We start from the raw sequence: 27131 nt of genomic DNA on the forward strand, positions 1-27131 counted from the left end.
GACTGGAACTTCCATCACTAAGCAATGCAGTCGTAAAGTGAGGATTGGGGGTTGTTAAACTAGTCCCATGTAGTTTGCAACTAGGCGAGAAGGAAGAGAAGGTGTGGTGTGCAGTGCAAGCATGGCGGGGCTGGAGGTATCTGTTGCTGAATAGGGGAGAGCGCATAGAAGGTTGCAAGGTGTGACATGAGTACAGTGGGATAGAAGCAACTTACCAGAGAGACTTGTGACCTTCCCCATTAATTTTACTTATAGAAAGCTGGTAGGGAAGCTCACAAATAGCAATAGCACTTAGATTTATATAGTGCCCCATAGTACTTTTATAGCATTCTCTGCACAGTTTAAAATGTCAGCACATTGCCCCTAACAATCTGGGTCCTCATTTTACTGACCTCAGAAGGATGGAAGGCTGAATCAATCTTGAGGCCCATCAGGATCAAACTGCAGGCTATGGTCAGAGTTTGTCTGAAATATTGCATTCTAACCACTGCATCACCAGATGACAAATAATGCTCATCTGACTGTGATACTATCAAGTGCCAAATGCCTAAATCACAATAACATGACTGCAGGGGTGCTGTGATGGCTGGAACTTTGAAGACCAATTGTAAGTCTCCTTTTACAGCATCATTACAGCTTCAAATGGTCACTGAATGAATGGCCGTTAAGCAAGGGTTATCTGTATTTTGATTTGCATAGTAATTATATCGGCATATAAAGAAAGAGCAGGGAAAGAGAGAAAAAAAGCTTAACAGTATCTAGGTTGCACAAGAAGTCAAGAAGCAACAAAAGGGCGTATGGACATACAGCTCTGTACAGAAATTTACATTACCGGTTAGTGTACTATTTGTAATCAGATTCTCAGTTTTGAAAATTAAAATAACAAAACTAGGATTTCTGTCAAAATCACAAACCTGTGGATTTTTGTACTGGTTGATGCATTGGATTTTGTATCCAATAATGCCAAATTTCTTTTTTCTTTGGTTTATTTTTATTAGTATTTATATCCTGCATTTCAGTCAGAAACCTAAGAGGGTATTCCCTCTTCTTTCCCTCCCCCATACCAACAACCCTGTGTGGTAGGCTGGGCTGATAGAGCATGACTACTCCGAAGCAGGGGTGGGTTCCAGATTCTTTTACTGTCGGTTCACTCAGTAGTGAAAAAATTGCTTCTGCACATGCGTAGAAGCAAAAAACAAGATGGCTCCGCCTATGGCACCGCCAATAGAACCGGTTCAGGGGCGTAGGCTGCTGAATTACTACCTACTTGGCCGAACCGGTAGGAACCCAGCTGTGGTCCAAAGTCATCTAGTGGGTTTCTTTGTTAAAGGCAGGCTGAATCCTGGATCTCTTGATTCCTAATCCAACACCTTAATCAGCCGAGGTGGCGCAGTGGTTAAATGCAGCACTGCAGGCTACTTCAACTGACTGCAGTTCGGCTGTTCAAATCTCACTGGCTCAGGGTTGACTCAGCCTTCCATCCTTCCGAGGTGGGTAAAATGAGGACCCGGATTGTTGTTGGGAGCAATATGCTGACTCTGTAAACCGCTTAGAGAGGGCTGAAAGCCCTATGAAGCGGTATATAAGTCTAACTGCTATTGCTATTGCTAATCAGTATTGTAAAAATAGGTTTTCTTCCCCAATATATTTGCAGTCTGTCTAATTTCTTTCATATATTACTTTATTTTAATAACTTAAAAGCTTTGAAAATATATTACTAAGTATGCATGAAATTATTTTAACAAGCATGGCTTTTTTTAATTGTGCCTAGAATAAACAACATTATCCTTCATGTTAGCTGGCCCTACTTAGCTTATAATAAATAGCAACTTTAGCTAAAGCCTAACACTGCAAAGCTTATTTCCATGAAGGAAATATGGCATAGTAATTGCTTTGTTTCTTTATGAGATCATACTTGAATCTATTGTGCAAATGTATGGTTTTTCTAGCATACTTTCTTAGCTGTATGTTTTCAAAAATCCTATATCCCTAACTGTGAGCATTAGGTACAGAAGAAAGCCAAAACTGAAATTCTGTTGTGGTTTCCTAAAAATTTTTGGACAGAAAACTGCTAAAGGTGGGTGGGGGGAGAAACCTCCAATAGATTGATAATTTCTATGAGGTCTGCTCATACAGCTTCTCCCTTCATTTTCAGCTTTTTCCAACTTTTAGTGAAGGAGAAATACTAGGCATGTTTTTAATGTCTATGCAAGGGGACTCTGCTTGGGTAACCTTGTAAGTTAACTTGTGTGAAGGGGGCCATGATGCCTGGCTCTTTTAATTGCTGACATGGAGATGATGTTGTTCTTGGCTTGGGGCAAAGCCATTACTCAGGAATTTCTCTTCAAGTGATCCTTTGTTAAGCTTCTGTTTGCATCTCCTGCACTCCCTCTTCCAGTCCCTCTTAGCACAGACGTTCTGTGGTAGACTTACAAAGCTCATTGCCACATCTCAGGCACAGGAAATACTGAAGTTTCCATTATTAAAGAAAAGGGCTTTAATGCAGAAGCTCTCGCTTTGCCTGGAGTAATAAAAGATTGAAATGATTTAAATATTAAAAAACCCAGGATTATAACTGGATATTCCTACCCTCAGTGATCAGCAAGTTTACTGTTATATTTCCTACTAACCTTAGGGAATAAGAAACAAATGTCTACCAAGCTAATTTGTGTTAGCTTTATACTGGATTCCCCGCTGTCTTGCCTCCTCCGATCTTCCAAAGTTCTTTTACCACCATATGATAGCTTTCTACTGGATTCCTCTCTGTCCTGCCTTCTTTGATCTCCCTAATTTCAGCCCTTAATCCTCCAGTTGTCTATTTTGGGGAGGTTTTCCCCTCTCTCCTCCCCCCCCCCCGCTTCATAGGAGTCCCAAAAAGGTTTGCCACATGGCTTGGGGGTGTGGTCATGTGACTGAATGTGCATGAGTAATGTCAAGTTGGCCATACCTGCCCGGTCACATGACTGCCAAGCCACGGCCACAAAATAGGCCACACCCACAGAATAGGTTCTAAAAAAATTGAAACCCACCACTGGTGGACACATTCCTGGTTCCATCTCTTAGCTTCCATTAAATATTGCCATTGATGAGAGTTAGGAAGCATGCCTTTTCTGTGACAGCTCCTACCTTATGGAACACTCTTTCTCTGAAGTTCAGCAGGTCTCTATACGCCTAACCTTCCTCAAAGCTTTGAAACTTTCCCCACCAAGGGCTGGATAAGATTAGGTGACTGTGCTTCAGAAGTTTGATTTGGGGCCAAGTTTTTGTTTTTAATGTATTCATTTTTATAGTTTTTATAGTTTTATTATAAATTATTATATGCTGTTTTAACATTTGATTAGGATATACCCAGAGTTGGTTCTAAGGTGGGCAGCTATATAAATGTTTTAAATAAATAAATAAATTTGGACAGGATTATTTGTCAACCACTGCTTCTCTTGAGTTCTTAAAAACTCATGTTTATTCCATAAGTGGTAATTTCTAGCCATCTTGTCTTCTATCACCCCTTTTCAATTTCCTTAAATTTTTCCAAGATCAGGGTTGTCTTCAGTGACTCTTGCCTACTCAATGTTATGTGTCCAAAATATTTCAGCTATAGCTTCATCATTGGGATTTCCAATGAGTTTCCTGGTTTTTCTTCCTCTAGCATTGAGGGATTTGTTCTTGGATCCTAAGATTCTCTCCACAGTTTTAGTCAGTACTTCTATTCAAAGACATTCATTTTTCCTTTGTTCAATCTTTCTGATGGTCCAGCTTTCAGAGCCAAATGTTGCAACTAAAAAAATCATTGTCTTGATAATATATATTTTGTTGTCGTTGTGATTTCTCTGCACTTTAAATAAAGTAGAATAGATTTAATGGTCTTATCCATAATATGTGTGAACAAGAACAGAATTTGAGTCTTCTCCTGTTTCCCCTGGGCTCTGGTACCTTAGGCCGCCTAGCTATGTAGTGATCTCAGTTTCTTGGACTATAATAATGGCAATTTCTGAGTCTCTCGGGAGACATTTGAAAATAATAGATGCTAATTTAGATGTGTATAATTAAAACAATAGACATATGCACGCTAAAATGAAGTATTATTTTACAGTGAATTAATCGGTCATTTGAATAATAGGGTGCTGTTGTTCCTATTAGAAGACTATTCTATGACAAGTCTTCATAAGAAATTAAGCATTGTGCTTACCTAAATAGTTATGCTTATGGCCCTTTCTCATTTTAAATATATGATTTCTTCCTGAAATATAACTTAAATATTAAATATAAAACAAATGTTTCAGTGTAGAATTGCGAGGTGACTGAGGAATGAGTCACCATGAGGAGGGCCTGCTGGTCCAGAAAAAGGTGCAATTGGTTCAGGTTGACCTCCCTCCGCCCCCCCCCCCCCCCCCGCAAGCCATGGCTCCCACCTCCTTTTTGAGTAAGAGCTATGGGTTCAGGAAGACAGCTGAAGTGCACAGTAACTCTGATTGGGGAAGTACACCCGCACACACAGTTAAAAGTGGGAAATCTCCTAAAGTGCATATTTCAATTAAAAGCGATGGTTCTGGACTATCGGAATGAAAGAATACTGTCATGATATAATGTTAATAACAACTGTTTTAAAATAGTTAACATTCTTTATTTCTCTGGTACTGTATACAGCAAGCTTTTTATATACCGTCCTTGTTTTTTGCCTATCCCTTTTGTTTCACTGTCTTTGGTTCTTTACATTATTTTCAGGTTCTTTTATCTTTGGCTCACTCTGCTATAACTTACTTTGGAAATTACTTTTGTAGGCCACATACAAAAGTCATGCCAGGAATCTATTAAATGTATTTTTAGTGCAACAGCTGAGAAGAAGGAATTGGATCTGGCTTCTGCGGTTCATAGTTTAGGAACTTCTGGTTCCCTCTGTTCTTCAGTTTGAGTCTTCTTTCTGTTTATTTTCTTGCTTCTTTTTTCTTCATGAATCAGTGATCTTCAAAGAATATTTGTATAGTGTGTATGACATACATCTTAATAATTCTTGCATGTAATATGAGATAGATAGTATTCATAGGAGTTGTTGATTTACATTCTTGTAGGACGAAGAACTTGCTCTCTCTAACTGGTTATCTGAGCAAAGGGGAGGGAATCTGGATTGCTTTGTTAATAAGCCTTTAAAATTATTGTTTTTCTGTTCAGTCTTTTTTTACACATCTTTTGCCAAGAAAAGGGTCTATGTATTATACCTGTTCCAGAGTTTGGGTTTTTAAAGCATTTAAGATACAGCTTGCTATACAGAAAGGTGATTAACTCACTTTTAGAGCACATGTTTTGTATGAAAATGGTAAAGTGATTCAATGGTTGGCTTTTGCAGGATTGTAATTCTAGATTGTAAATCCTGAACTCTTTAATTTTTACTTCCTTACTAACTGAATTACAGGTTAGCCTTACATATAGCCTGATGCCTTTGAAAATATATTGGACTTGCTGGTTAGAGATTCTGGGAGGGGTAGTTCATGTAGACCTATAAATGAGAAAGTTGAGATAAACAAAATTGTCTATAAGCACTAAAATCTTGACAGATTATCAGATCCTCTCAGTATTGTTTTAGTGCAAAGAAATAAACAGGCACATTGGCAATTCCAGACATATATAAATATTGAAGTACTCGAATCTTTGGAATTTTGAATGACCACTGGATCATCATCCTTCCTTATGTATGAAAGGTGTAGAAACTATTTTTCTCTACCTTCTTTGGGAGATTATTTTTATTGTACTAGATCAGTTATGCTATTTTTTATTTTTTTTTCTATTTTATTCTGGAGGCTGTATTTTTACTGAGAAGGAAGATATACATTTACTAGTCTTATTATTATTATTATTATTATTATTATTATTATTATTATTATTAATGTTGTTGTTAGTTGCGAAGTCGTGTCTGACCCATTGCTACCCCATGGACAACATTCCTCCAGTATGTATATTTTATACTTTCTTGAACAATGTATATTCTATATGTCTGTATCATATACAGATATTTTTTTTATACGCTGAAATGTTCCAAATTTTGTATCCGTTCACATTTTTCCTTTTACAAATAATGAAAGATGGCTGCAACTACTTTGAAACCTCAGAAAAGATTCAGTCATAAAGAGAAGCGTCTGGGCTTAATGAGGAAGAAGTTGGCATTCTTTTTAGAACCTAGCAGCTTACATGCTGGTTCTGCTATTAAGAACCTAGCCCCACAATAATCCATTTAGGGCAATGGCCCGTTAATTACTGTCTTTATGGGGAAATATGAGAGAGATGAAGAATGAATTCTGACAAATACAGGTAGTCCTCGACTTACGACCACAATTGAGCCCAACATTTCTGTTGCTAAACAAGACATTTGTTAAGCGAATTTTGGCCCATTTGAAATCTATCTTGCCACAGTTATCAAGTGAATCACTGCAGCTGTTACATTAGTAACACAATTGTTAAGTGAACCTGACTTCCCCATTGAATTTGCTCATCAGAAAGTCGCCAAAGGTGATTGCATGATTCAGAGACACTGTAGCCATCATAAATATAACTATGAGCCAGTTGCCACGCATCCGGGTTTTGAACACATGACCAGGGAGATGTTGCAATGGTCATGAGTGTGAAAACAGTCATAAATCCCTTTTTTCCAGTGCTGTTGTAACATTGAATGGCCATTAAGTGAACTGCTGTAAATCGAGGACTATCTGTATTCAAGGATCTCCCTTAACAAGAACAGAAGAAAAGAAAAGAACAGATGCAGAGGAAGCTGCAGTTGTACAAGAAACTATCAACACTGAGCCAAATCCCTCTCATCCAGTTCCAAGTTCTCAGCATTTGATCTCTGTCACTTCCTTTAAAAGAGGAATGGGGAAGAAGGGCTCTCTACAGAGCCTCCTACATCCAACCATTAATCATATTGGCTAGGACACTGAGAACCTTAACTGAGAAAACCTTTCACTGATTACTTAGCCCTCCTTGAAACAGACCACCAAAATCTTGAACCATCATACTATTTATTAGTTTTTATTGCGGAGCATGAACTCTCAAAGGAAAACTCTCTCAACCAAATGTTTACAACATAAAAGGGGAGTTTCCTAAGGTGGAGGTCAAAGATACGGAGTGTGCTCAGTTTAGGTCTTCCAGGCTAAGATGCCAAATAATAATTCCAGTTATTTCCCTAGAGTTATTGGAAAGTTCAAACAATTTGTAGACCTGTTCTGTCTACTTCCAAATCAACATTGAGTCCTCTTTGCAGAATGAGATGTCAAACACCAGAGACTTTCCTTTAGCAGGAGAATCAAAATCCTGTACATGGTTTTCGCTTTGGAATACATGGGCAATTACGGTATATTTCTGTTCACATGATGGTAGGAGATGAGATTTTCAGTTCTTTTCCTGCTGCCTGAATGCTAGTGAGTTGCTGTTGATGATTTTTTTTTCTGTATTTCATTATATTGAATGGTGCTATGTATAGCATATTATCAGCTCTTATTTGTGCAAATTGTGGTTTGGACTTATTCACAACCATTTCTTGAATAAGTCACAGAACCAACATTGTGTAAACTGCTATGGTTTCCAAGTATTTATCTATTCTAACAGACATTTTAAAGATTTCTTGCTCAAGAGAGTGTGGCAGAAGGTGCCTCTTATTGGCTTGTGGGCAAACTACTAAATTAGATTAATCATTTGGTCATATTTCAGAAAATTGATACGCATACACACATGCAACTTTGTCAATGTTTTATTAATTAGATTCTTATCCTATCATTCCCACACTATTTTCCAGTTTATAGAATAGAATACAATACAATAGAATACAATAGAATAGAATAGAATAACAGAGTTGGAAGGACTGTGGAGGTTTTCTAGTCCAACCCCTTGCTTAGGCAGGAAACCCTACACCACTTCAGACAAATGGTTATCCAATCTCTTCTTAAAAACTTCCAGTATTTTGAAGCATTTGCAACTTCTGGAGGCAAGTTGTTCCACTGATTAATTGTTCTGTCAGGAAATTTCTCCTTAGTTCTAGGTTGCTTCTCTCCTTGATTAGTTTCCATCCATTGCTTCTTGTCCTGCCCTCAGGTGCTTTGGAGAATAGTTTGACTCCCTCTTTTTTTGTGGCAACCCCTGAGATATTGGAACACTGCTATCATGTCTCCCCTAGTCCTTATTTTCATTAAACTAGACATACCCAGTTCCTGCAACCGTTCTTCATATGTTTTAGTCTCCAGTCCCCTAATCATCTTTGTTGCTCTTCTCTGCACTCTTTCCACATCTTTTTTACATCGTGGTGACCAAAACTGGATGCAGTATTCCAAATGTGGCCTTACCAAGGCATTATAAAGTTGTATTAACACTTCACGAAATCTTGATTCTATTCCTCTGTTTATGCAGCCTAGAACTGTGTTGGCTTTTTTGGCAGCTGCAGCACACTGCTGGTTCATATTTAAATGATTGTCCATTAAGATGCCAAGATCCTTTCACAGTTACTACTATTGAGCAAGGTACCTTATATTACAGTGTACATATGTCATCCTCTCTTCATTTTGTCAAAAGGTAGGCAATTTTTCATTTCAGTTTTCATTTCTCATTTCAAAAGCATTAGTAATACTTTTGGGTGATCTCTGGCTTAGGTAGGATCCTTGCCTTACTTGACCTCTTGGTGGCTTTCTACATGGCATCTTTCTGGATCAGCTTGAAGGATTAAGGGTGAGCAGGAGTCCATTCTAGTCCAGGGTGAGCGGGGAGGACAGATTCTGCCCCTGGCCCCCCACTTTGGGGTTCCACAGGGATTGGTGATTTCCTCTCTTCTGTTTAATATCGACATGAGACTGCTGGGTGAGCGTATCCATTGCTAGACAGTGTAGTATATCAGTATGTTGGTAATATCAGACTGTACACCTGTGCTCTTGGCAAATTAAGCAGTAATATGGATGTCTTATCCAAGTGTCTGGAGCCTGAGAGTGTCTGGATGGGAAACCACAGGCTTCAGCTGAATCCTGGCAAGACTGAGTGGCTTGGGGTTTTGAGGTCCTCTGATTCTAGGATTATAACTCTCAGGTGCTGGATGGAGTTGCACTGCCCAAAACAAACACTGTGTGCAATCTGAAGATCCTCAAGAATTCATGAGTCCCGCTTAACAATCAAGTGGTATATCATGCATCAATTGCATCTATTCCTAGATCAAGTGGCCTTAACCATGGTCACTCATGCCTTGGTCATCTTCTGGTTGGTCTATTGAGTGTCACTCTACATCGGACTGCCCTTGAGGAGTTCCTGGAAACTTCAGCTGGCGAAAAATGCAGCAGTGTGACCAGTTACCATATTTTTCGGAGTATAAGACGCACCAAGGTTGTGAAGAGGCAATTTTTTTTAAAAAGTAGGTAGGTAGATAGAGGGGGGGGAAGAGAGAAATACAGTAGGTAGGTAGGGAGAGAGAGAGAGTGTAGGTAGGTAGGTAGGTAGGTAGGTAGGTAGGTAGGTAGGTAGGTAGAGGAAGAGAGAGAGAGAGATACAGTAGGTAGGTAGGGAGAGAGAAAGAGTAGGTAAGTAGGTAGATAGAGGGAGAGAGAGAGAGAGAGAACTACAGTAGGTAGGTAGGGAGAGAGAGGATAGGTAGGTAGGTAGGTAGGTAGGTAGAGGGATAGAGAAAAATACAGTATGTAGGTAGGGAGAGAGAGAGTAGGTAGGTAGGTAGGTGGAGAGAGAGAGAGAGAGAGAGAAATACAGTAGGTAGGTAGGGAGAGAGAGAGAGAGGGTAGGTAGGTAGATGTTTCCAGGTGTATTTATCCATGTGCTGGAGAATGAAATCACTGACAACCTGCAGCATCTAAGACTTGTTTCTGCTGGCACAGCACTTGACCAATGTAATTCTTATCAATCACTCTAACTAAAGAGATTTCCAAAAGGGGAAAAAAGTTTTTCACTCTGCAAACCTCCCAAAATGGTCCCGTGTTTTCCAAATAAAAGGCATGAATAGCCGGGTGGGGGTGGGGGGGCTTGCAGAGTGCTCTTGGGGGTGGGGTGGGAGCAAAAAAGAGCAAAAAACAACCTGTTTTTCACAAAAACAGGCTTTTTTTTGTCAAATCAGAAACATTGGTATAATGGAAAACTAACAGTATTTCAAAAAGAATACTGTATATATAAACCCTAACATTATTTGAATATATGAAATAAAACTAATGGCTGGATTCTTTGTGGCTTGAATTTAACTGAAATTGTATTGAGCTAATATTTCACAAATAGCATTTACTGATTGTTGGGAAAATCCATTCTAGTTAGTAAGTCAAATGCTCTCTTGAAATCTTGTTCCATTACTAAGTCTAGTATCTAGTGTGTACATCTGAATAATAAGGCCTAGAATACTTTTCACATGGGAAATAATGGAATTTAAAACAATGCAAGTAGCCTTATAGAAATGCTAGTGTTTGTTGGAAATGTTTATATTGAATACGACCCAATTCATGCTGCTATGTACATAGTATTTGGCTCACTCTTTAACAGCTCTCATTGATTCCTCCAGATGTATTAATTGCACTTTTCTAGGCTGGACAAAGTTTATATTTGCTGACCTTGAGTTTCCTATTTTGTCATATAGGATTATCTTTGAGGAAATGCATTACTTCAGTCATCAACAAGTTTCTGATTTTTCTGGTTTTCTAATATTGTAAAATAATGAATATTCTCCACCTAGGAAAACAATACAGATTTTTGGCTTTTAAACTATTGCTAGAGAGATATGTCTGAAATTCCTTTGTCTTCCATCTCAAATCACAGCCAATTCATGTCTGATTAACATTTCTAGTTCAGTTTAGTTTGTGTTTGCTGTGATATTTACCCTAGTCAATCTTTTCTCTGTGATCAAAACTTTTAATCCTTGCTGTCTCCCCCCCCCCGCCCGCAAAAGTGGCTTCCCCTGTCTCCTCAGCATCTGTTATAAGGGACCACAGCAGGGTAGTTTTCTTTGAAGGTGAATCCAAGACTGGGTCAGTGTTAGATTCCTCTGTCCTTGTATGCTGATTGGAGCACACAGCAGCCAGAAAACCAAACAAAGGAAGAAAAGATTTTTGTATATCTGCTGCCCCCAAGAAAAACAGTTCTGACCTTTCCTTAGCCTATGACAATTATGCTGTTAAATGTTGCTTTGTTGACTCTTCCCACTGGGTGACAGATCTACTTGTCTGTCTGCAGAAAGTAACACTCACAGAGCTAAGCAAGGCATGTACAACAGGAAGGTTACAAATTCAACCATTTCTGCATTATACAATGAATTGTTAAATTAGTATTGTACAAAAACAACGGTTTTGTTATTTTCAGAAGTGGAAATATCCTATTAGAAATCTAATCGTTTGAACGCTTCTATTAGTCCTAAAAATTTAATTCTAACCCCCCCCCCCCACTTTTCTACTAGGCTTTGTTTGCCAGCTTCCCACCATCGAATATCAGTTCTGCATCCAGTCTCAGTTCTACGGCCTTGTCATCTAATGCTTGTAGCCGCAGAGCATCAGGTTCCATTTCTGAAGTCCAGAATGCATCTAATCTGCACAAAGTGATGTCATCCCAGAGTGCATCTTCACATTTGGTCCCTAAGCCCCCAGTCAATATCAGGAAAGTAGCATCTCAGAGAATATCCAAGTAAGTTTATATTCCTCAATCACAAGTAGTCCTGAAATTAAAGGTTAACTTGCAAGTGTCCCTGATTTCTTCTTGTGGATATAAGGAAGTTTATACACTGGCCTAAGGGATACATTTAGATCTGGGATTTGTCCTACAAGATTTTAACAACAGATAATATGGTTTATTTCTTGAATATGGTGGATTTTTTATTACCTCTGCATATTATAACAGATACATTAATTTATAAGTACTTGATGCTTTTGTACATTGTTCATTTGTACTTTGGAGATTTCTTTACATATTGCAATAATTGCTTTCTGAAAAGTATTAATTATAGTTGTATTTAATTATGTTTGTAAGTATGTATGTACTTATTTAACTATTAAGTTACTTCAGTTGTATGATTCTAAGTTACTATTATCTGATAAATTTATTACCTATTTTATTAAAGTGAAATCTCACTTATTTTCTTTTACGTTCAGTTGTTACAGGTAGTCTTCCCCACAATTGGGACCAGTAAGTCCATTACTAAGTGATGTGGTCATTAACCACGATATGTAATTGTGATGGAGTTATCATCTCACTTCTGTTGCAGTCTTAAGCAAATCACCATAGTCATTAAATGAGATCGCGTGACCGTGACTTGCAATTTTAACAGCCGCTCCTCTTGTTGGAAGCCAGCTGTTGAGCATGCAAATGATGATCACGCGACTATGGGATGCTGCAACAGTCGTAAACCTTTACCAGTTGCAAAGTGCCCAAATCTCGACCACGTGACCAGGGCGCTAAGTGTGAGAACCAGTTGTAAAGTTACTTTTTCAGCACTGTCATAACTTCAAATAGTTGCTTAACAGGGCATTTGTGAAGCTAGGACTATCTGTAATGGTCTTCTTGTTTTTTTCCTGGACTAAATAGTGTCAGCCTTTTAAATTTCTCTTTATACAGATGCCTCCCTAAGTTTATTGTAAATTGTGCCTCCATCTTTGGAGATGTTAAGCTTGTTATAAATCTTTGTCTGCTTGTTCTTGCCCTAATGCCAGTAAGTGATAACTCTAGACCAACTTTCTCTGGAGGCTTGGAAACTAAGCAGGGTTTGTAGGCTTGGAAATTGAAAGAACATTAAGTAAGAAACAAGGAATTCAATAAGAAACCAGTGGCAAATTTCACATGGATTGCCATGAAAACCATGTGGTTATATCCATGTAGTTTTTAAGTGTAAAGTTTCACTTGAGAACATCATCTTTAAAATTAAGTTTTAATTAATTATTAATTCTGAAACAATTCTTGGTAATAGGCAACAAATACATAATAGGAAGAGATAAGGACACCAAAGGCTTGAGAGGACAAAGATTGGCTCAACTATATTGGGAGAATATATATGTATTAAACTATTCTGTGCACTTACAATAGATTTTGAACAGAGAAGAGAGAAATAAAAGGATATATCATTTACACCTGGTACTATTCCAATTTTTAGCTTGAGCTTGCTTGTAGATTAGGTGAAATGCACATATCTAAATGTAATTCCTAGAGGAAAGCACATTCATATATACCATTCAAATAAGTGTTATATACTAAATATTATGATTCTTATCTAAACTATCTATGTGGCAATAGTTCACTAATCAAATATTAGCTGCAAACATTTTGACAGTAGAGCTTGGATGGGTAACAGTAACCCACTAGCCTCATGCTTTGTTCATCTTACATAGAATACTATACTCAATTATGCCTTTCCAAAGTTTAATGTGACTATTTTCAATATAAATTTCCAGCTCTCTCAACAAAAATCAAAAAGTTCTTGGCTACGCCACACAGGAGATACTATATCACTATCAATTCTCTTGTAGCATCTGATGCTGGGGGGTGGGGGGGGGAACCACACTGGAATGTGTGTACCAGCCACAAAATGATTGCTATCTTATAGCTAGTTAGTATGTATTGATATATTAAACTATATATTAAATATATTAAGGATATTGCACAGATGGGTTATCTGGAATTATCTGCATCAAGTCCAGTATTTGGTTAGTTCCATGATACTTTGACATTTTGACAAATATAAGAGATCATTGTGATTGATGGACAGGTATTCAGAATATAATTTCAAACTCAGAATACTGGATGAACTTTATGGAAGTTGTATATATATGTGTTCCCTCATTGCATGTCTTGCAACCGGGTGATACACACACACACACACACACACACACACACACACACACGTACTAGGCAAAACCAGGCAATCAATCAATCTATAACACGGAAGCACACATGGAGAGAGGAACCACCCTCACAGGGCCACCCTTATATAGACAGCTTCTTAAAGTGGCAGTAACCCTGCTGACTGATTCTCATTTCATCATCTCTGTTTACAGCCTTACAGCAGCTGGTCAGCTATTAAATCATAATTACCTTAACAAAGTTCATTTTGTTTTCTATAGAAGAAAAATGTATATTAGTTCAGAGTTGCCAAAACATGGATGGTCCTGATGTGCCAGTGTACTTACAGGCAACTAATCCCCTCAAAATTAATTTTATCGAAGCATGTTTATTACTGGGTTGATAATAAAGAATTTCTTCACTGTGGTTTCTCGCACTTGCTTCATCACACTTGTTTAGAACATTAAAAAAAAATCCTGTGTAAGAAATTCTCTAAGCCCAGCCAGAGGGCATCATCAAACTATTTATTTTAACTATAGAATCTTTGCTATGGTCAGTGTCTTTCACAGTACACAAAGAATGGATTTTATTGTTAAGATGAACATTGCAACTGTTTCTGCTTTTCACTCATCACTTTCATTTTTGCCCCACCGGATTACTGTATCATTTTTAGGATTTCAAACTAACATTTTGGGTTAAAAATATCTTTCCTTATTGAAATGTTTTGTTATTTTCAAAATTAATTTATTTTATTTATGGGCTTATATTTTAGCTGATGTAGAATGATACCAATCCCTTCTGGGGGAAATCAACTTCTCTCAGTCAACACTTTCTTAAATATATTGTTTTCCTTGATTCACACTGTTAAAGAATTGGGTCACTAGCCACTGCCAGAAGATCTTTGGCCTTATTATATATACATATTTAGTGGGAGGCATCTGTCCTGGATTTATGCCTAGCTTATCAACCAGTAAATCTTTGTTTTAAATCATTGGGCTTTTTCTATGCTAGAATTTTCTTAGCCATCATGATCCTTGAGATAAGTTAGGCTGCTAATCAACATACTTTGAGTCCTCTTTCAGACAAATTTGATAAATACTTGGTAACTTTGGCAAGTGGACATTCCAATCAAATTAATGGGTGATTTTTTTTTCTCTGTTGGGAGAGGAATGTATGTGTCAATTCAGGTGACAAGCCATTTCAGTGGGTTCTGGTGCTTGCTAAGCAATAATATGTGTATTTGAAGATGCCGGTGTGCTGTACTCACGTATTGGCAAAGAGTATGTTTATCTTCTTGAGATAGATTTGCAGCTCCTTGGACAGACTTTATTTAACTGTGTTTTTGTGGTTTCTATTCTGTGACATGCAAGAGTGTGGGAAAGCTGGAAAAAGCTTGGCTCCAAAAATGAACAAAAGAGGGAAGAAGGAAGACACTTTGGGGGAAAAAACAATTATTCAGAACAAAGAACATAATTTCAGAACACAGTCTAATTAGCAAAGGGTTCCAGAAGCTATTCAAGACATACCGTATTTATCGGCGTATAACACGCACCGGCGTATAACACGCACCCCCCATTTTAACACAAAAATTTGAGTAAAATTTTTTTTCATTAAAAATAAATGACTTGGAAGCTCGGAACTTAATGTTGGATTAAAATTTATAACATTAGAACATGAATTATAACATTAACTCCTCTTAAAAGGCAAATATGAAATGAAAAAACACCTCTTTGAGCAAAAAAACTTAATCAGAATCACTGCTTTTTGGAAAACCAAAAACCTCTTCCTCATCTTCACTCTCTCCCTCTTTTTTCCCTTCCTTCCCCCTTCCTCTTGCCTATCAACTTCATCCTCTTTGTCTTTCTGCTCTTTCCCTCTCTTCCCCTTTTCTTCCTACCTCCTTCCTTCTCCCTCCCTTCTTCTTTTTCTTCCTTTCTTCTTCCATCTTCCTCCTTCTCCTTCCATTCTTTCTCCTTCCATCCATCTTTTCTCCTTCCATCTTCTCCCCCCCTCCCTTCTTCTTTTCCTCCCCCCTCCCTCCTTCCTTCCTCTCCTTCCCTTTCTCACACACAGGAAGGGGAGGGGGGCTATCTAGTCGCTTTCACAGCATAATTTCTTTATCTAACTTTTAAAAAACAGTGTGCAAATCAAACGAGATTTTCGTAACCTGCGAAGCACCAAGTTATATTATGTTGTTACAAATTCGCAGCTACTCCATTCTTTCTGATAGGGAACTACATTTCCCAAGATGCCTCAGGTCCTCAAAGCGCTGAACGCAGCTTTGCAATTGACTCCAGCGAGGCCTGGCAGCCGCCGGCTGGGGTGGTTGTCAGGGCGATGCGGAGCGGACGCGCCGTTTGTTACTGCTTCCAGCAATCAAGACGGAGAAGGGAAGCGACTGAAACGGACGCTGGCCTCGCTCTCCTGCTGCGGCTTCTGTTTCAGTAGGGAAGAAAACTTCCTTTCGCTTCCCGAATTTGACTGGGTCCCGGGGCTTCTGCCGGGCGGCAGAAGCCCGGGAAGCGAAAGGAAGTTTTCTTCCCTATTGAAACAGAAGCCGCAGCAGGAGAGCAGGGCTGCTGCCGGCCGTTTCACCTTGCGCAGCGAATTTGACTGGGTCCCGGGCTTCTGCCACCCGGAGTATCGGCGTATAACACGCAGGCAGGGTTTAAGCTTGCAATTTTAGTTTTAAAACTGCGTGTTATACGCCGATAAATACGGTACTTTCTGAGCTATTCATCAGGATATAGTATAGTTTCCAAATCTCTCTTGGCCATTTATAGAATTACATACATGATTTCCATGTGAGGTATATAGAAATAGGGGTGCCTAATATATTCCCCAAAAACTGATGTTGATTCCACAAAAAATCTTTATGGGATCTGGTTCATTGATTCATGTATCCTCCTATATTTCCTAGCTATAAAACAGATTCAAAAGAGGAAAAAAGAAATCAAATTTTCTGCATACAGGAGAGATTTCCACTGGCTCAAAACACTTAGAAGAAAGTATTTCCTGAATGATTTGAGACCATGATTTTTCCATTCTTCAGCCATTTAGAACAAATAATTTGTTTTTTGTTTCTATTTGCAGCTTGATTTTGAATTCCACCAAGATTTCTTTTATATGTATATGTTTCATTTTTTTTAAAGATGAAAACTAGCAAGAACTAACATTTACACTACTGTAGAGGAAAAGGAGAGAAAAAAGAAAATCCAAAGTCTGTAATAAAAGTAAAGAAATAGTTTCTGATTTTCTTTTTAGCTGTTATTGATATAAGTATAAATTATCCTCCTAATCTTATCACCACAACATGAATTGCATTTTTGTTATCTATTTTTTGTAATGAAAACCATGTCATAATTTCATGTTTTTTTCTGTTTCACTCATAAAGTCTCTAAGAGATTTTTCAGTCAGCATTAAATTTGGATCATAAATTTCCTCTGATCAGAGCTGTCAGTCTGGCTATTTCAGCAAGTTCCACACAGTCACTATCCATTCCTCCATTTTGGTAATGTCAAATTGTTCAATCTTTGTGCATATAGCACTAGAGCTTATACACCACCTCTGGTATATGCTTCAGAATGTCAGCATATTGATCCCAACAATTTGGGTCTTCATTTTACTGACCTTGTAAGGATGGAAGACTAAGTCAACCTTGAACCAGTCAGGATCAAACTCCAGGCTGTGGGCAGAATTAGCCTCCAATACTGTATGTGTTTAAGGAAATAGGGAAAACTAATAAAAAGGCTCAAGATAAATTAAATTAGCTATTTCTTGACCCAGTCATTTTGCTCAAGTTATCTGTTTGCCTCCCAAACTCTCTCAGAAGTTCTATGGGGCTAGAAGCCATTTTTTAATGTGTTCTTCTGGCTTCCAGGGGTTGTTTACTTCTTATTTAGGAAGATACACAACTCATCAAAACTACAAGTGCTTATTGTGATTACCCACCTTGTATGTATGTTTAAACATCAGTTTTCCCCAATCTGGGTATCCTTGGCGGGTGGTTTTTTATTTACCAGAATTCCCCAACCAACTTACCAATAGAGCCACTCCCAAAAATTTTGAATGTTGGCATCTGAAGACTGGAAGGTGCTCAAGAGTTTTTCTATGACTTCTACAGCTTTTGATAGTCTTACAATGAGCATGTTGCATAGGAATGTTTCTTTACTTATCAATAAAATTAAGTTCTTTTAATTAAGGCAAACATTTTTAGATTATATCCATGCAGATTTTATGGGCACTCCTGACCCGGGAGCTATAATAATGGGTGCTTCCATTCTGAATTGATGCCTAAACCAAATATAAGCAACAATATTGGGCCAGTGGGAGGAAGGTGTGTTGGATATGTTTGGCACCTTGAGCTATTTGTAAAAATAATAAAGGTGGAATGTAAACAGACAACAAAAATGCTACCTTTGTACCTCATAGCACTCAACATTTTCAGTTTTTTTTCTCTCTGATACGAAATGAACAAAATGCTTCATCTGTGTAACTTAAATTTGTTGAGAAAGAAGGCAGCAAACAAGAACTCCCTCCTCCAAAGCCTGTGGAGAGCTGATGCCAACTAGACAGTAGGGGGCTAAATGGAAAAAATAACTTGACCTAGTAGAAGGCAGAGTCTCTTAACATTTCTAACAGCTACGCATTTATTACATGGAAAAATGGTCTGGAAAAAGGTTGATGTTTTTGTCTCAGAACATTAGAATGACTTTTCCCCCCTCAGATGATTTTTTTTTCAGCGCTGCCTTCTAATTTAGTGTTTTGTCTGGCAGGATAACCTCTACAGAAAGGCAGCTGAATGGATTCCAGAATAGCCTTAACAGCGCTGCATCCTGTGAGCCACTTGCAAACTCCACAGGTGAGCGAACTAAGACTCTACTATTACTAATTCATTTAAATGCTGCCTTTTGTTTCACTTTTGCAGTACCTTCTATCTTTATGTATCCTATAACCGTCTTACATATAGTATATAGTAGATAAAATCTCCTTGGTGCAACCAGGAAATACCAAGAAAGGCTTGCTTACTTCTGAACAGTAGGAAAGGTGCCTTACTATGACATTTTAAGTGAAAAATCTAGAAATGGTGAAAAGAGAAATGGTTAATGGAGGAAAGAATGTATCTAGGCCAGAGAAAAAGGATGATTGTATCTCACATTCATCAGTGGCATCTTATAATACACACTTATTTTGCTATCGAGGTTTCTTTCCCTCTGTTTCCAATGACAATTCTGTTTTTTAAAGACAACATTGGTTTCACATTTGCTTGTACTGAATTCATTTTAGAGTTGGAACTATATTTTTCACACATGAAAAGGACCAATAACAGTGGAAACTTTAAATTAGCTTGCATTTTTGTGTTTCTGCCATGTTAGCAAATGTGTTCATGTTTGGTTCTCATGAATCTCTTATCAATTTTCCTGGGATGTTCTTAAGTTAAGAAGAAAGGCTTCAGTGCAAAATAAAATAAAATAAAATAGTCAAGGGACCTGCTTTAGGCTAAGCCATTTTTTCCATTTTCCAGGTCTCTTGGAAGCTGGCCCTCAGATTATATTCGCCAGAGCTAGACCTTTGTACAGCCGAACCCGAACCATTGACACAATTTTAGGGCAAAGAAAGAAAAGGCCAGAGGAGGGAGGGCCAGCCTAAGGTAACAATAGGCATCTCTGTTTCCCCCAAATTTTCCTTTGGTAACACTGTAATTTTAATAGTTATGCTAAGAAAAAAAAGGGGGGAAAGATCTATCTGAAAGAATCTCATAAAATGGAGTTTTGGTGAAAGGGAGAAACTAAGAATAGTAAATGGATGCCAGAAGCCTGTTCATAACATGCCATTTCCTAGTGTTGAGTACTGTAAGAAGGAAATAAGAATTTGTCTGTTTTTCTACTATAGATTCCTGGGGTAAGCAGCCAGAACCTTAAGTTTTAATCAAGAAAGTAAAGATTTATGGACTTCTGGTTTGCACATTGGGCTGTTTTTCACACTCTGTAGACTTCAGTGAAGGCTCCAGAGGGCAAAAAACGTGCAAACTGGAATTCACTTCTGGGTTGCCTGTAGGGCAGTTTTTCGCCCTCCGAAGCCTTCAGGAGGCTTCCGTGAAGCCTTTGGAGGGCGAAGAATGGCCCTACAGGCAACCTGGAAGTCACTTTGTGTTCGTCTGTACGGCCGGTTTTCATGCTCCGGAGGCTTCAGTGAAGCTTCCTGAAGGCTCCGGAGGGCGGAAAACGGCCCTACGGACAAACCGGAAGTCACCGTTCCCAAACTTCCAGGTTGCTCATACGGCCATTTTTTGCCATCTGGAGGTTTCATGGAAGCTCCTGAAGCCTCTAGAGGGCCTCTGGGAGGGCCGGGGAAGCTCTTTTGCTCTCCCCAGTCTTCTAGAAAGCCGTTGGAGCCTGGGTAGAGTGAAAAACGCATGCCAAAAGCGGGGGGGGGGGTATTCTGGTTCGTGCGTGCATAGCAGTATGACCCCCCTGTGCTCCTCCCTCTTTTGGCACACGATCCAAAAAAGGTTAGCCATTACTGCCCTAGGTAGAATTTCACATTGGTAAATTCAATCTCCTTAATTTGGCATATTGAAAATTAAAGAAAATTAATTTAATCGCTGATGTTACAAGCAGTTTTTAGTGTGTTTATATAATGACTAGGGTTTCAGAATAAATCCAGGATATTCTGTAATTTTTTAGTGACACATTAATCTTTTGTGATAAGAACATGAACATTTCCTTTTAGTAAGGCATTCTGTCCTTAAGTCAGGGAGTGATATAATCAATTCACAATAAAAATCCCTGCAGTTTTTACTTAACAATAGTAATTTGTCCTACAGAGTAGCAATGGCATTAATATCTTGCCTATTTTTGTTCAGTGTCTTACTATAATCAACTGTACATGTTGCCTTAACTTTGAAACAGTCCTTCATCAAATAGTACCTCAGATAATACAGACTTAGTTTTAGCTTGAGATATTACACTGCAAAATACCTTCTTGTGAATATGCCCCAGTAGAGAAATGACAGTTATTAGGGCAGTGGTCACCAACCTTTCTGGCTTGGTGGACCGCGGAGGGGGAGGAGGGATGGTTCTGTGCGAGCGGGAGGTCCATGTATGAACTCCAATTGTGCTAGTGCCGGGCTTCTGCAAATGAAGGTTCGTGCGTGAACGCACACATCCACTGCTCATGCTAATGGGGCTTTGCAAGCACGTCCACCGATCACGTAAGTGGAGCTGCATGTGTGTGCACGCTTGCCCATTGCTTGCATAGCCCAGTTTAAAATGGGCTATGGCCCAGTAGTGGATCACAAACCAGGAGTTGGCAACTCCTGTATTAGAGTTAACTGTTAATGTCCCAAACTGTTTGAGAATTTTTCATTCATGTAGAATAATTGCATCACAAATGGGATTCAATAGTTGTCAGTGTATGGTGGACACTTGCTGAGTTGGTCATTTATATGTTCCGCCATTTGTTTTGACTTCATTCACCAGAGTACTAATCACTGCAGATTTCTAAAGAATAGAGTAACTTTGTAATAGTTAAAAAAAGACTAGGATTAGCACAGCCAATTGTAATCCAATCAATTTGATGTGCCTAATCAGCAAATTGTTTGTGAAATATCTTTATCAAAAGTTCACTGATTGGATGAACCTAGGGGAAAAAATTCTTAGTTGTGCCACCTGACAGTGAAGTACACCTATCAGGAGACTCTCCCTATTCTTCCTTTGTAGACTTGAAAGTAGCATTTAACTCAATTTCTGAGAGACACTGTGAGACACTGTGGGAAAAAATTGACAGGTTATTTCACCAATCATCACCTTCTTTGACTAATGATGATACTGAATAATGACACCACTATTGCAGATTACATGAATGAACAAATGAGAATTGACTATGCCTATCCCAACCACCAAAGGAATGAAACAAAGATATGTCTGTATTCGTATTTTAAATTTTTCGTATATTTTTTATTTATATCTTGCCTTTTGTTCAAGAGCTTAAGATGGCATAACACTCCCTCCTATTTCCCCTCACAATTATTACTGTCTAAAGTAGTTAGGCTGAGAGAGAATGATTTACTCAAAGTCATCCAGTGAGTTTCCATGGCTGAGAAGTTAGAATTGGATGTCCCTTCTAGTCCAATACCTTATACACAATGCCATATGAGCTCTTTATCCTTATAATGACCACCATCTTCTCTCTGGGCTAAAAGACCCCCAATCATTGTAGTTTTTCCTCAGAGGGATCTACTATTTCCCTCTTGTCTGTTCTTTTCAGATTTTCAATATTATTGAGGTTTGAAGACATTATTCCAGAGGTAGTCTTATATAGCATGGCCATCTATCAAACAATGCCATCTGTCAGGAGTCAAGAAGTGTTTAGTATCTGCTCTTGGCAATGGTATTTCCACCATCACCCCACTTTCGAGCTCTTTTGGTTCCCAACCTGATGATAATTTCAGAAGTCTTTAAAAAATGTTCTCCCAAGCCTTGGGAGAGGCTTGTGGAGCCCCCTGCTAGTTGTGTTTTTTGTTATAGGGAGCATTATTGTCTGGACACAACTGTTTTTTTAGTGTAAGATGCCAGGGTCATTGTGGAGGTGCTTGGTCTTTAAATCTCATCAATCAGTCAATCTTAGAGTTATATAAGGACATTGCTATTGAGTCAGTAGTACATTCCATTCCCTTTCTTAATGATTCCAGGTTTAATAAATCAATAGATTTGTTGTGGTTGAAACATTCATAAACTAAAACCTACTTTATCTTATATATGAATCATTATACTCTGTTGGCAAGTATATGCTTGTACAGTCAAAGACATACACAGGGGGATATATAGAGGGGGGGAATGCAAATAGTGCTGTTGCAAGATATCAGTGGAAATTCCCAGCCTGATAGGTAAATGCCATTTGGAAGACAGACTTTCTTCAGCACAGTAATGTGGCAGAAAAGAATTAAACTCACCGTCCCACTTTTGTATTTTACAATTGAAATAACAAAATACAGGCACATTAAATACACTTGAACCGTTGGCAAAATGAATTTTAGTCTACACAAAATGAATTGTCACTGAATAGAATATTTTAAAAGTTAATTTTCCTGAGTTTTGAGAACACCTTACATGTAATGTTACAGATTACACTAGGCATATTTTTATCTTACAATTTTCATTATTATTTTAAATTGAAACTTAAATATTTGGCAAAATATTTTGTTGATGGAACAAAATGGAACAAAACTATGTCTGATCACTGATCAACAAGGCTTCATTAAAAATGGAAGATGGTAATTAATATCAAATATGCAATAAATATAATATTACTAGCAATAAATATGATATATAGATTAAGGCTACATTATAATTAATCAATGCTGCAAAATCACTTGACTAAATTGATTAATCTTTTATTTAAGCATTGCATTTATTTGGTGTTAATCTTCGTTTTTAAAAGTGGATTATATTTATTGATAATTGCCCACCACTGAAGATCTTGAACATGAAAAAGCATAGAGTTGAAACTCTTATGGATTTCATCTAATCCTTTGTTTGGTGCAGGAATTCAAATGAAATCATATGGATAAATATGTATTCAACCTTTGCTTAAGTATTTCTTCATCAGATTTTTTTATCATTTTTGCCCCTTTTTGTTTATACAGCTTGCAAGATTTTATATTGATTATGACAATGATAGTACAAGAAATGTAAAACAAATTCATTAATAAAAATACAAATGTATCAGATCTAGGTATGCAAAAATTTAAGATACATATAGTAAGAACACGATACCACCTGCCCATAATTTATCTCAGGGTAATATAGAGTGGTTCTCCTCAGTTCCCAGAGGCCTAACAAAATAATCAAGGTGTTACTAAGTTATGAAATATTAAAAGGGATGGAGTATTCTTATTCCTGGAAGAAAAATCTTTCATAAAATAGGAATTCCAAGAGAATGTTCACTTCCAAGTTTCCTCCTGTCACACCCGATTGTGTGGTTGTGTAGATTTTTAGCATGCATTCGCTCCATGGACATAAAGCAGATTCCATTTGGAGCAGGTTGTCTGGAAAATAACCAGGCTCCAAGTCAATTAGCTAGATATGGCACATACAGTTTGATACTCTTCATACTTTAGGCTACATCAAGCTAATTAATATAATTCACATGCCAAGTAGGATTAATAACAATTCTAGTTCAAAATCCTCCCTATCTTGCTATATCTGTTTAGCTATACGTAATAGAGAATTCTATTTTTAAAAAATATAGTGTCAGGACCAAGTGTTGGTTGCTAGAAATCCAGATATCTGGTGATATTAGGGTGACAAGAAAATGGTATAGAGAGAGTTTGGCAATTATCTGAATGTCTGAAGTGTTTGGAATAATTGGAGGCTTGTGAAGACCTTCTTGGTTTAGTGCAGTATAAGAAACAGCAGCAGTGGCTTGGGAGGCTGGCAGAGAGCCAGTCCTCTGGAATCACCTGCTGAGTGGCTAGAGTGCAGTCAGGTTGCCATGAAAAGTTTGGTGGATTGAAATCAGAGTTGGCAAAGCAGAGCGAGAGGCTCCTTAGAGAGCAGGCAATAGCCAAATCAGTATCGCTGATAAGCTGGATGTCAGCACAAGAATTCCAGCCATAGGATGGTCCAGACTGGAGAGTCATCTTCCTGGGGATGGTTGCAAAATTCTATGTTGGATGTGATGCCAGTGACAGCTTAATGGTGATGACTACTCAAGACTGCTAGTTTTCAGAAAGCTCCATTGATGATGGTTATCTGGGGATTGCCAACTTTACTCTACCAGAGGTTTGGAGGCTTTTAGATTTGAGGTGGCAGGAGCTGGAACTATATAGGAATAGGTGATATTCCTATAGCTTGTAGCTGCTACGGCTTTGGTTTTGACTTCTTTTTTTGTCATTTTTCCTTTTTTGCACTATGCCATGGACCTAAGAGAGGAGGATCTGCTAGGTCTGTTATACAGGTAGTCCTCAATTAACAACAGTTCATTTAGTGACCATTTGAAGTTACAACAGTATGACAGTTGCAATGTCTTGATCACCATCTGTGTCATTTTGACAAGCAAAGTCAATAGAGAAGTCTAATGAGGGAATTGCTGGCTGGGGTATTCAAGGAATTGAAGTCTACACTTCTTAAAGTGGGAAAACACTTTCTAAAGTTTCTATAGATTAAGACATTATAGATTATAGGCCTATCTGGATGTGCTTGGGAAGTAGTGACCTTGGGCCAGACATTCTCTCTCAGTCCAAACTCATCTCACAGGTTTACAGTTGAGGATATTAGAGAAAAGGAAATCAAGCTGATAGTGACTCAGATGCTCAGAAACTTTTTGCATTCATAATAATGTTCACTCTTGTGTTCAAAATATCAACAGGAGTAAAGGAAGAGAATACACACACACACACACACACACACATTTGCTATTCATAGGCCAGATATCTGAACATCTGGAAATAATTCAGCATGTACCTGTGTTTGATTATATGTAGACACTTGAACTATGTGCATGAAAGAGAAAGAAGTGAGAGAGGGGAATGTTTAGGCGTATAAAAGCACAAGAGACAGTATGTGAGTGGCCTCTGGGGTCCAGGACACTCCTGGGCATCCAAATACTATAAATTAAGTAGGCCTAGCAAAGAGGAAAGCATCATTTGTTAACTTAAATAGGCAATTGTTGTCGCACAGTAGAAATCAACAGAAGGGGGAAATAAGGTCTCAATTACCAATGTTCATAGCTGTTTGTATAAACTCTTTATAATTTATATATCTGTGCCAGAGTCTTTCTGAGTTTTGGTTACTAGCATGGCTCTCTTCCTATGATGTATCCAATTTATACAGTGACACTGGAGTTATATAAGAGTGAAGTACAAATATTTATTTTGACTCCACTCATCATATGAAACCTAAACTTATTTTAATAGCAATAGCATTTAGACCTCCTTATACTGCTTCATAGTGCTTTATAGGGTTAGGGTTAGGAAAGCAAAGGCTCAGAATGAACAAAGACATGCAACAAAAGTCAAATATAATTTTAAAAAAGTTTCTTTCAACATATAAATAATAAGGAAAAAAATCAAGGAAACAGTCAGTCCACTAAAGAGAGAAGATAATAAGAAAGTAACATGCAATAGAGAGAAAGCAGAGCTGCTTAACTCATTCTTTGCATCAGTCTTAACATAAACAGAAACTGGAGCGCAACCTACTAAAAACATAACTGTAAAAGACAGATTAGAAATAAGCAAGAAAATGGTAAGAGAACACCTTTCTGACCTTGATGAATATAAATCACCGGACCTGATGGATTACATTCCAGAGTTCTGAAGGACCTTATATTATCTCACAAACATTGAATCATATCTTTAAAAAATCTTGGAGCACTGTGGAACTACCAGATGATTGGAAAAAAACTGATGTGGTTCCTATCTTTTTTTAAAAAAGTGAGGGGGAAACATACCTAGGAAACTATAGACCAAGCAGTCTAAAATCAATACCTGGGAAGATATTGGAAAAGATAATCAAAAAACAGATCCATATAAGTTACCCAAAATCTTTGTAAGGAGATGATTGCAGAGCTTTTTCTGATCTCTGATAGATGAGAAGCCCAGAAAAAAGGATTAGAAGTAATACAGTAGCATTTCCAATGGAAGCCGTTAAAGCTTTGTGGATTGTCCATTCAGTTTTTTCAGTTGTATTAAGAGAAACTCCTACATCTTGCAAGTCAGTGTACGTGTTTTGAAAACTGTTATGTATATTTTTTGTGTGTTTCTTTCAGCTCCTGTTTGTGGTTATTTTTTGAAGAAGGATTCTTCCTAAATAATGAACAATCAGTTCAGTGCTTCAGCATGCAAGGAGGAGATGAAGCAGGAATGACTGTTCATCATTCCACGTTCCTGGCTACACCCAGATTGATAACAAGATTTGTCTCAGACTCCAGAATTTTCCCTTAGGAGAGAAAAACAGCCGAGTGTTTGTGGAAATAGCGTTCAAGCTCTGACATGAGGTTTCTACTCCACGGAGCTTTTGCTGCCAAGTCTCAGGGTTTCCTTTGTGTTCTATATCACATCTTCTACCAGATAGCCTTTAAATTGTGGTTATGGCTCATAAGATAGAAGTTCTGAATTGTGTCTATATTATGTATACCGGGCCCAGATTTCTTTTTCCAGTTAGACATTTCGGCCTCCCCTGAGCATGATGAAGTTTCTCTACTGGATGGTGGACACAGTTCGCACAACATGACTACAGTTAACGCATGTGATTAAAATGATGACTGATTATATAGACACTTGTGCTGGATGCTCTCAATGTTGGCAAGAAGCCATAAAAATTCTCAGTCTGTGAATAAAGTCAATCATTTTGTTCGTTTAA

The 27131-nt window shown here is 38.0% G+C and overlaps 1 protein-coding gene across 1 annotated transcript in view; it reads left to right on the forward strand.

Moving 5' to 3' along the window:
* TTLL5 (tubulin tyrosine ligase like 5) overlaps window positions 1-27131 on the forward strand; it is a 144473-nt gene extending 117342 nt beyond the window's left edge. Inside the window, exons 32-34 of the mRNA XM_032231786.1 lie at window positions 11402-11625; window positions 18546-18631; window positions 26539-27131. Of these exons, the coding sequence (XP_032087677.1) occupies window positions 11402-11625; window positions 18546-18631; window positions 26539-26579 (351 nt within the window). The 3' untranslated portion in view covers window positions 26580-27131. The remainder of the gene's footprint in view (window positions 1-11401; window positions 11626-18545; window positions 18632-26538) is intronic.

This window comes from Thamnophis elegans, chromosome 1, assembly GCF_009769535.1.
Source record: "Thamnophis elegans isolate rThaEle1 chromosome 1, rThaEle1.pri, whole genome shotgun sequence".
Taxonomy (NCBI): domain Eukaryota; kingdom Metazoa; phylum Chordata; class Lepidosauria; order Squamata; family Colubridae; genus Thamnophis; species Thamnophis elegans.